We start from the raw sequence: 11,235 nt of genomic DNA on the forward strand, positions 1-11,235 counted from the left end.
GACTAGGAAGAATCCTTTTCACTATCACCCTGGTGAAATAGTTTAACATTGGACATTCCAGGTTAAAATGGAGCTCTTTTTAATTAGCTAAGATAGCACCTTTGGAATTATATGTTCCAGATAATTGTGAATATTCTTATAGTTGTATATATGAAGATTAGTGACCAAAAACCTTCAGAAGCGGATGACATACAAATGAAGAAAATATATTAATATTGTACTATGGGTTTGTTTGTTTATTGTAAACCACTGATACTTACGTGAGTGCAACAGTATGAAAATCAAATAATATCCCGATATTGCAAGTTGCTACCAGTTCAATAAGAGGGTAACTCTATTAAATTTCTGCTGAAAAACAATCATTTTCTGATTACCAGTACTAAGCCCTAGCAAGCCCTAATGAATTCTGTGCAATGGATGTATAGTTTTCCCTTTATGGAAAAGAATAACTACTAAGCAATATAATTTTTAAAATGTTTAACTTTATTAAACTGGTTTCATTTATATCCTAAAATTGTTTTTTCCAAACTGAATACTTTGGGTCATCAGACATCTGTATAAACATCTCACCAACATTCTGAGGACTGGTTTGGAGTAAACATTTTGTATGTTTAAGTCACATTTTATATGTTATAAAATTTTATACATAAAACTTAATTGCATCCAAAACTATAATCCTTAAGATACATTCTTGATTTAAATTATTCAGATAAGGGCACCAGAACACTGAAATGGAAACCAGTACAAATTTTATATGCATTGCCTTTACTTTAGCTTCTGTGTGCACATGCATGTGTGTGAATACTAGTGCAAAGGAGTTGTGACATTGTAAAAACCTGCATTGCCCCTGCATTGCCCCATTTCAATCCCCATCCAATACTCTTAAAGTGCTATCTTGTCTCTGACTTTAATAACGGAGCCAACCTAATTCAAGAATCTATTGGGAACTTCGGTTCAAATCTGGCTCCATAGAATCTACAATCTGAGCTGTCAATGGGGAAAAAACAACTGCAGTTTGTCTGGAAGAAGAAAAACAAGTATTGGGTAAAAAAAGAAAATGTGTTCTTCTGACTGCATTTATAGTTCAGGCATTTATAGTGATTGCATCTGAGTAGCCCTTACATTTTTTTGAGGAGTTCCCATTTTGCTCTCTGTTATAAACAAATCATTATAGACACTTAGAGCAAAGTTCTTTTCTAGAAACACTGACTTTGCAAACTAAAACTTAATGAAAGGGGCAATGCAGTCTCAGTGTTATTTCTGTAGATAGCTGTGAATTTCCAGTTTTCAGAAGAGATTAAATAAACCTGAAAAGATAGTGAGCAAACAGAATGCTGAGAAGAAAAAAAATAGCTTACTACATTCAGTGTGTACTGTCCAGATATTTTAAGGCGCCAAAGAACATTTATCATTAGTTTTCATCTCTTTCAGCTTTCCACTAAATCTTTTAAAAAAAACTTAAAGCCACTGAATACCCAAATATTTCCTTCATCTGATTGTCATTAGTAATTAAGGATCTTAACTAAGGATGTCGTCAAATTCAGGGAAAGAGTTCCAGTTTATAACTGCCACTGAGCTATGTGGGAATTATAGTGCAAGGTCCTCTTGATTAATTGCACCAAGAAGCATTAGGAATACAAATCTCATTCACCCCAGGATAGATAAATATTCTTAACTTCCTGGAATGTTCCAGGTCATAAGAATGAGATTTCCACACAAAAACATGGATGGGACACCTAACTCTAGTTTTAAAACAGGTTGGGGTAGCTCATCTATCAGCACTTAAAAAGCCATTTGAGGAAATAAACCATATTTGCTGATTCCCTGGATTTTGTAGTCACCACTGAAATGTTCAAATATACAGTTGTAGTATTGTGAGGATTAAGAGAAGGAAGGATGAACTGCAAGGATGAGAAGTCCTATTACTGTGGAAAATATGGATTTTCTTGGAATCTGGATGGAGTGCTCTGGCATCTTCCAATGCCTTCTGTGCTGCTTGAGTAAAGTTAACATCTCCTGAAGTCATCACATCAAAGACACATGACTGGAAGTAGACATCTTCAACTGGTAGCTTCTCCTTACATAGCAGACGAGCTTTCTTTCTGGTCAGGCTGCCTTTTGGATGACAGCAGTTATGTATAGAGATGCGCTGGCTGAGAAAGCATCCTGACATACACAGCTGGAGATCCTGTTCATCTGTGAAGGAGGTTGCTATCTCCTTAGCTATCCGGATGGAGAAGGACAGGTGCTTCCCTACCTGGCGCACAGCAATGGTGGTACCAATGTATGTTGCTTGGATTGTTATGTGCTGTCCAGGTATATGTTCATGAATGGTTAAGCTACTCCCTCCAGGTTTCTCACCACCATTCATTGAACCATCTGCGAATGCTACTGGCAGGTTGTCCATTTCTGCCTGGTAGACCTTCTCTTCAATGCACTCTTTCATGTTTTTAAATATTATGGTAAGCTGCAAAGGAATAATAGCTTTAAAATACAAGGGATAGTTCAGATAGCTAACTTCTCTAAGAGCCGTTCAATGACCAGTTCATATATTACCATCCAAAGGGAACACACATCAAGTTAAAATCTTTTCCTCTTTTTTAGAGGGAAAACAAACACTATTCATCAGGTAGGAGTGAAGTCTAAAATTAGCTAAGATGCTTTTTCGTATGTAACTGAAGAAAAAGGAGTAACCCAAATACATATCACCCCTTATCAGAAGACCTGATCAACTTAACTGCCATGCTTATCCAAAACCACAATCTTGCCTGAGAATTATAGTGGTGGATTCTATACTACAGAAGAGAGACAAATTAGGGGTCTCCAACAGCAGCAGTGTCCTCCCCCAATACAAAAGGGTCCAGTTTACCAATGGCAGAACATACTGTAATTCAGAGCTGAAAAAAGCAGAAAGCATACAACTTCTTGTGGGATTTCTGGAAAAACAAAGGAGCATAAGAAGATAAACTCCTTCTTCCATTATGTATTGATACTAACCTGCTTCCAGGGATGTTCCTTCACCAACTATAGTAAAGTTCATTGGCTCTTCAGAGCAAATTGGTTCAGATATCAGGAAGTTTTGCCTTATCTGGGGAATCTCCAAGCTTTCAACCAGAGATGGGATAGTCCTAGCTATTTAACTAAAGGTGACTGAGCTATCTTAGGAATAATGACAACTTCTTTGATCCAGTCAAACCACTGGAACTCCAATAATGTTAAAGGTAAAGGTAAAAGTTCCCCTTGCACAGATATGTGCTAGTCATTCACGACTCTGGTGGGCCGTGCTCATCTCCGTTTCAAAGCCAAAGAGCCAGCGCTGTCTGAAGACGTCTCCGTGGTCATGTGGCTGGCATGACTAAACGCCGAAGGCACACGGAACGCTGTTACCTTCCCACCAAAGGTGGTTCCTATTTTTCTACTTGCATTTTTACATGCTTTCAAACTGCTAGGTTGGCAGAAGCTGGGACAAGTAACAGGAGCTCACTCTATTAAGCAGCACTAGGGATTCGAACTGCCGAACTGCTGACCTTTCTGATCGACAAGCTCAGCATCTTAGCCACTGAGCCACCACGTCCCTTTGCAATAATGTTAGATCCTTGCAAATGCTGGGAATTATATAAGAAATTCTGATCAGTAATAGGAGCAGATATTGGACCCAGTATTCCAGCAATATTCACATCAGTTATGCATCCACTACTTAGATTCAATTTCCTGATTGGAGAGGGCAAAGAAAGCTTTCCAATCTGTTAGGAAAGGCACCAGGTAAGAAAAGGCTCAAACACATTCCTGAATTATCAGAGGAAAATTTTGATAAGATTATAGCTGGGATTATATATAGGTAATCAACTTACTACCATAATTGGACACAACATTTCTATTGCTAAACAAGACCATTGTAAAGTGAATTTTGCCCCATTTTACAACCTTTCTTAAGTGAATTGCCATAGTTGTTAAGTTACTAACGATTGCTAAGTGAATCAGGCTTCCCTATTAATTTTGCTCGTCAGAAAATCACAAAAGTTTATCACATGAACACTTCAGAGCACTGCAACTGTCATAAACACAGGTCTGCTGCCAGGCTTCTGAATTTTAATCATGTGATCATGGGCATGCTGCAATGGTTGTAAGTGTGAAAAATGGTCATAAGTTATTTTTTTTCACTGCCATTGTAACTTCAAACAGTCACTAAATGAACTGTTATAAAGTCCAGGTTTACCTGTACGGCATTATACCATAATGTAGATTTTGACAATGTGATATAATCCAGTTGCTACAATTTCACCTTTACCGTCGTCCAAATCACACCAGCAAAATCAGCTATTTTGCCAGCATTTTCTCAGCTTGTTGGGAATTCTCAAATGGGACGCGGGGAAATACATTCACCCTGTTGGTTGCCCAGCCCCCAATATAAAAGAATGTAAGTCTACCTTGCCAATTCCAGTGACATTTGATCCTTTAATGGTAGGATAACTAGTGGCTTGCACGAATAAATTATTGTTGTCCAGAAGTGGCCAGGAGCCTTCAACTTGGCAAGTGTAAAACTCATCACTGACAGTCCGGACATGAGGATCCCCAAAGACAGCACAATACTGGTATGTGGGAGACTGGCCATGTTTGTGGATAAAACTCTTCTCATAGTCACAGGTGTCTGTGGATGGGAAATAATCATGTTTGTTGGTTGACAGTGCTGGAGGTTTGGCCACTGTGGTTGGCTCTTCCTTGGAACAGTTGTTCTGAATAATGAGGTCTTCAATGACATAAACAGCAGCGTGGTATGCCAAGTCCCCGCGACAAGTGCGGGCCGTCCTCCGGGTGCAGCTGGAGTAGGCGCTCAAGGCATTACAGTAGGTGGTGTTCCTTTCAGAGTTAGGCATGTTTGCTGTGGCTTCTATAAATTCAGAACTGCAGCGTGAAATCTTGCATTGGGAATCAACTGTACCAAGGGAAGTCAAAAGAAACCATTAGAAATAAGACTGTAGAGTCATCCTTCAACATCATTTGCAAAGTTGCAGGAATTTCCTCCATAATACTTGACTAGCAATTCCATAAGCAAAGCCTGGTCATCTGGTCCCAGAGTTTCCAACTCTTTTAAAATGTCCAATGTGGAATTGGGCAGCCAATACATTTAAATAAATAATGAAGATCTAGATAACAGGGGCTCTGAATACAACAGAGAATGCCTCCTGTATAAATTCCTCAAGTCAGAAAGAAGTCATTCACTCTGTGTTCACTCTTCATTGCTGTCTATTTTCCTGGAACTTTTCTGTGCTTCCCCACATCCATCCCAGGATATCTCTGCTGGAGATCACAGGATATTTTTCCCCTTTTTTAGCAATAAAGCTATTGGAGAACATCCCAGTCAGGAGGACAGAATCAAACAAGGAATTTGCATGGACTCATTACATAAACACAAGAGGGCAAGGTCCCTCTACCACATGCCTTTGAACCTAGTTTTTCCCAGTGTGCGAAGATGCCTGTAAAATAGATATACAACAATAAAGTAGCTAGTTTGAATTCTGCATGTGGAGGGTCTGGTTGTTCATATCTGACAAAAGCATTTCTACATATGACAGGCCTTCTCCAAGTTGGTTCTCTTCAGACATAAATGACTCCAACTTCCATAAATCTCCAGTCACTATTAGCCAAACTGGCAGGAAAGCTATTAGTAGAACCATCCAATTAAGAAGACCTCCATACAGGATCAGGAATATCAGGACTTCTCTAGACCAGTGATGGCTAACCTTTTTGTCCTCACGTGCTGAAATTGTACGTGCGCAACAGCGCATGTGTGCCCACACCCACAATGCAATGTGCCCTGCCCCCTGTGCATGTGTGCATGACCACCCTGTGCTTCCCCACCTTCCATGCTCCCCTTGCGCATGTGCATGATCCCGCCCCCCCGTGCCCCGTTTTGAGGCTAGTAGACCTCCCTGAAGCCTCTTGAAACCAAAAACGGAGTGCGGAGTGCTCCCCCCTCATGCATGCAGGTACATCTCCCGCATTTATGGCAGAGACCTGAAACTCAGCTGGCCGGCAGGAGGCATGCACATATGTGCCATGGAGTTGAGCTGAGTGACAGCTTGTGTGCCCACAGAGAGGGCTCTATGTGCCACCTATGGCACGTGTGCCATAGGTTTGCCATCACAGCTCTAGACCATTCGTGTATTAGAATGGCACTCCTTAGGATAATGATATTTTATAGAATTTTTATAACAAATTATCCAGAAGATCAGAAATGGAAGGAGGCTCTTGTAGAAAACAAAGCAAGGCACTCATAAATCCAAATGCTTCAAACAAAACCAAAAAACAAGACTTACATCCTTTGACTATTACAGCAGAAAATTGATGGTACAGTCTCTATTTTGAGACAAAAATGCATGAAAACCGTAGCTTCAAGCTTATCCCACCCTCCCAAAAAACAAATAAAAAATCCAGCCCTCATTTTTCATGGGTGTTTTGCGTGATTCGAATATAGGTTGTCCAGGGACAGAGGCAATAGAGTCTCAGTAGGATCGTCAATGAGAACAACAATATGTCAAGCTAATGTTTGGGGATTTTTTGGCTGAGTGAAGTTTGGATGGAGAACAGTTTAACTCAGCAGTAGAGAAAGACTCTAATTTAGAACTAACCCGCCCCCCCAAGATAACTTAGAAGCCAATCTCTTACCATGTTTATATACTAGGAAGAGGACCAGCAGTTTAATGAAGAAGCTTGGATTCGTTAAGTAAAGTGGATTCATGCAGCAGGCTGATAGCCTTCTTTTGAACCATTCAGTCATTTTGGAAGTTGATCATTCAAGTGTCTCTTCACCTTTTCTTTCCAATGGTTTGCTGTAAATAAACAAAGACTGAAATAAATCTTGTCCAGTTTTATGCCACACAATCTGACCTCCTGGAACATTGTTGTCCTATCTTTTTTAATCTGTAGCTCTTATTTTGAATTCTATTAGGGAGGAAAAAATTGTGACAATGAAATCATTCTTTTTTGGTATTTCTATCATCATAGGGTTCTGAGGCCATCGTGCTTTTATGAAGGCATTTCTTACCTGAAGTAATTGGAAGGCACAGTTACCTAAGGTTTCCTTTTCAAATCAGTGACTAGCTTAGAAATCTCTGCTTTGCAGTTTAGTGGAGTATTTCAGACTCTTCACATCTCTTAGCAGCCCTCTCTGGTGACTTGAAATGTGCTCCAATATAAAAAGTCCTTTGCAACAAGCTATTTCTTTGGAGGGTTTCACTTTTCAGCCAAGATGGAAGATTCTTGACTTAAACAAAGCAAGGTAGAGGAAGATATGTTATTCCTCTTTTATCCACCCCCAACATCAATCAAAGCAGAACGTGGAAGATTTCAGGCTGGCAAACCACCATCAAAACTGTGAGCAATCATTCACACAACAATGTCTTTGTCCACCTTTTGGTGGGCCAGCTAGTTGCAGGTATATTTTGCCTTACTCTTTGATGAGCTTCCATTGGTCTCTTGTTCAAGAGCACTACAGCAAACAAGGAGTATCTTCTTCCACTGTCCAGTAAACTATCTCCTCCATTCCTACTGTCCAGGGTTGATTTTATGAGGACCTAGTGACAATCTACACATCCCAATCACATTTGTGTGCTACTGTGCTACTTTCACTAAAGTCAATAAACTATGGCGAGACTTTGCCCCTGTTTCCAAACTTGGTTTGGATGGTTAATGATCAACCAGTTGATACAATATCTGCATACAAGATCCCTATAACAAGATAACAGAACCCCAAAATATTTAACATTTCACAATAGGTAGCAAGTTTCAGAGAAAGACCCTTGAGTCACCATTGAATCACTGAAATAATCCCTCCCATAATATGCCCAAGAGCTGGCCTGTGTATCTCAGTTTGCAGCATCAATTCAAATAGGAACAACAATTCATTCCTCATCAGTTCCATTCATTCCTAATCACTTCAGTTAATGATCTAGGGGCTAAACTCTGATAGCATACTAACTTTGTTTAAGGTGGGTTACCCAAGAGCTGTGACTTTGTTGTACAAAGCCATGCCATTTGGTTAGCTTACCATTCAACATATTGCATAAGCTCTGATAAATGGGTTAATTCAGTGATTAACTTCAGCAAGGTTACTGAACTAACCCACTTTCTGAGTTTACACAGTATATTGAATGATAAGATAATCAAATGGGATGGGTTTGCATAACAGAGACTTGTAGTTGTATGGAGGGGAAATTATGGAATAGATAGTGCTTTGTACACTGCCCTAAGTTTCTGGAAGAAAGGCAGACTAGAAATATAATAAATAATCATTTTACCCACCTTTGCTCTTAAAGAGCTGTGGTGGCACAGTGGTTAGAGTGCAGTAATGCAGGGTACTTCTGCTGACTGCCAACTGCCTGCAATTTGGCAGTTCAAATCTCATCAGGCTCTAGATTGACTCAGCCTTCCATCCTTCCAAGGTGGGTAAAATGAGGACTCAAATGGTTGGGGGCAATATGCTGACTCCATAAACTGCTTAGAGAGGGCTGTAAAGCTGTATATAAGTCTAAGTGCTATTGCTATTGCTAAAGAGAAAATCCTCCAGGCCTACAAGTACTTTTAAGACTTACAATGTGCACATGTAGTTGAAAAGAGATGGCATAAGCCACAGCTCTTGAGTCACCTTTTTTCGTATTTCTCAGATCTTCTTCCTCATTATTATGACTCCTATAAATTAGCAGCTTGGTTTTCTGCTGTCTTGAAGAAGGAAACATGTGAGAACTATTAATGCAAATTCTAAAATAGGGATCACACAGTTTAAAGGAAAACACCATCAATTCCATCTCAGGTTCTGCCTTATCCAGACAAGGCCATGCCTATCTTGTGATTCTCAATCCTCCCAATGTTCCATGTGGCCATTGGCTACCAAATGGCTACATGAATCAGACCATTATTTCTTCTTCAACAAAGGAACATTTTAGCAGAACATGAGCTCAGCTTTTCAGAGGTGTCCACATTGAGCAGGTAGAAGACTGGTTCACATAATTAAATATGTTTTATTTATCTTCAAAGGATTCTGAAAGAAGCAGATTACCTGAACCCATTACAGTCAGGTTTCAGGCCAGGGGACATCATTGACTGCATTTGTTGATGAAGTTAAGCAGTCTGTCCTGGTGGGACCTTGGAAGTAGTCTTCTCTTTTATGGCAATTGCCTTATAGAACTGCCTTCCCCAAGTGAGACACATGGCCCCAAATCCTGCTGCTGGCCTTCAGGAACACTCTGGGCCCAGGATGCTGATAGACCCACTAGGTGGAGGAATCAGCAAAGATGCAGCTGATATGTTCTGCTGATTGAATATGGGTTGACAGTGATTCAGCTGAGCAATAGGGAAGAGTTACAAGTAATGTTCAAAAATGGGTTTCCCAGAGGTGGGTTGCTGCCGGTTCAGGCTGGTTCAGACCAGTTAGGGTGAACCAATAGTGCCAACCACCATCTGGGCCCACACAACCACCCTGGCACTAGCCTGTTCTATTTATCTCACTCTCTGGCTTTGTTCCTCATCCACGAAGCCCAGCTGATGGCCACGCCTCACCTGCTCTACTCACCGCGGCTGCCTGACAAGATTTGCTGTGTGTTTGAAGCAGGGGTGGGTTCCTGCCAGTTCTAACCTCTTCTATAGAAATCTACAGTGCCGTTTAGAACCGGTTCCAGCTCCCTCCCCCCGCCCGTCCGCACATCATCAAGATGAAGAGCGAGAGGAGGAATTCTGGGAGTTGAAGTCCACAAGTCTTAAAGCTGTCAAGTTTGAACCCTCCTAAGGTTTTTTTTTCTAAAGGGTTAGGGGTGCAAGGGTCTTGTAACTTGACCGCTTTAAGACTTGCATGCTTCAAATGCCAGAGTTTCTGAGCCAATATTTTGGTTGCTAAGCAAGAGCGTTGTTAAGTGAGTTTCACCACATTTTACAAGTTGGCCACCCAGTCACATGGCTGGCAAGCCACTCCCACCTGGTCACATGGCTGGCAAGCCACTCCCACCTGGTCACATGGCTGGCAAGCCACTCCCACAAAGCAGGCCACACCTACAGAAGAGGTTCTAAAACATTTTGAAACCCACCACTGGTTTGAAACCACACAAAAGCGCGGAAGGCATGCGCGCGAGCGAAGCAAGCATTCACATGCGCACCCTCATATTTCCGGAGAACCGGTTGTTAACGTATGTGCAGCCCACCTCTGGGTTTTCCCCAAGTAATTCCAATGGTTCTTAAATCAGATTGGATAGAGACACAATAAACCTAATCTGCAGAGACTGGTTTAGCAGAAAAAGAACCCAAGGAGGTGATAAAATGGGCTAGTCCTTGACTTACAACCATTCATTCAATGACATTTTGAAGTTACAATAGCACTGCAAAAAGTGATTTATGACCAATTTTACAACCATTGCAGGATCCCTATGGGCACATGATCAATATTTGGATGCTTGGCAACTGGCTTGCATTTATGATGGTTGCAGTATCCTAAGGTCATGTGATCACCGTCCCGACAAGCAGTCAATGGGGAAGGCAGATTCACATTGCTAACTAAACAACTGCAGTGATTCACTCAAACACTGTGGCAAGAAAGGTTGTAAAATGGGGGCAAAATTCACTGAAAAATTACCTTGCTTAGCAACAGAAATGTTTGGCTCAATTGTGGTTGTAAGTCGATGATTACTTGTACCTGATGATACCCAGAGAATAACAGAGAATATGGATAATATTTCCCATTGGTAAAACAAATGTTTAGCAGAATTCTCGACGATGCATATATGCCACAGTGCTTCTTTTGGCATTTTGCTTCTTTAAGCACAAAAAGAAGTTTAAGTCTCCCACGAAGAAAAACCTTTACAACAGCTTCCATCAAATAAAGTGTGGAATCTATATGAAATGAAAACTGAAGTCTCGCACAGCTATTACTTTAAAAAGAACTCTAAAAACCAAAGACGCAAACTGTATTTTTGCCTCTCTTAAATAACAAGACAATACATTTACCACCTTATCAGAACTCCCTATGAACTCCATTATTTTCTTTTAGTAAGAAAAAAAATTGCATTTTGCTTATGTCTGTATTCTTCTTTCTGTAAAGTTTTACGGATAGCGTAATGTTAACAAAACTTCCTCTGTCCTTTGGCAACTTTGATTTGATATGAGAGCTTTTTCATTATCATAAGTTTCCCAAACTTTTTTCAGAGATTTTATGTTAGCATAGCAGCTCTTTCCCCAAAATCTAGCAATAAT

General features: G+C 40.5%; 1 protein-coding gene across 7 annotated transcripts; it reads right to left on the reverse strand.

The window, feature by feature from the left end:
• Positions 1-478: 478 nt before the first annotated feature.
• Positions 479-9,201, reverse strand: LOC309385033 (hemojuvelin-like). 7 transcript variants are annotated; one of them, XM_081939090.1, is made up of 5 exons: positions 8,592-8,730; positions 7,046-7,264; positions 6,667-6,830; positions 4,428-4,933; positions 479-2,467 (listed from the first exon to the last, which is right to left on the reverse strand). In XM_081939090.1, exons 3-5 carry the CDS (start codon positions 6,776-6,778, stop codon positions 1,853-1,855), a joined length of 1,233 nt encoding a protein of 410 aa, XP_081795216.1. In that variant the 5' UTR covers positions 6,779-6,830; positions 7,046-7,264; positions 8,592-8,730; the 3' UTR covers positions 479-1,852. The 7 variants fall into 7 exon arrangements, with proteins under 7 accessions (XP_081795216.1, XP_081795217.1, XP_081795219.1 ...); XM_081939091.1 differs by having other exon boundaries at positions 8,645-8,663; XM_081939093.1 differs by lacking the exons at positions 7,046-7,264; positions 8,592-8,730 and adding an exon at positions 9,056-9,201.
• Positions 9,202-11,235: the final 2,034 nt, after the last annotated feature.

The sequence above is a fragment of the Natrix helvetica genome (genome assembly GCF_964273705.1).
Source record: "Natrix helvetica genome assembly, chromosome: 1".
NCBI classification, from domain to species: domain Eukaryota; kingdom Metazoa; phylum Chordata; class Lepidosauria; order Squamata; family Natricidae; genus Natrix; species Natrix helvetica.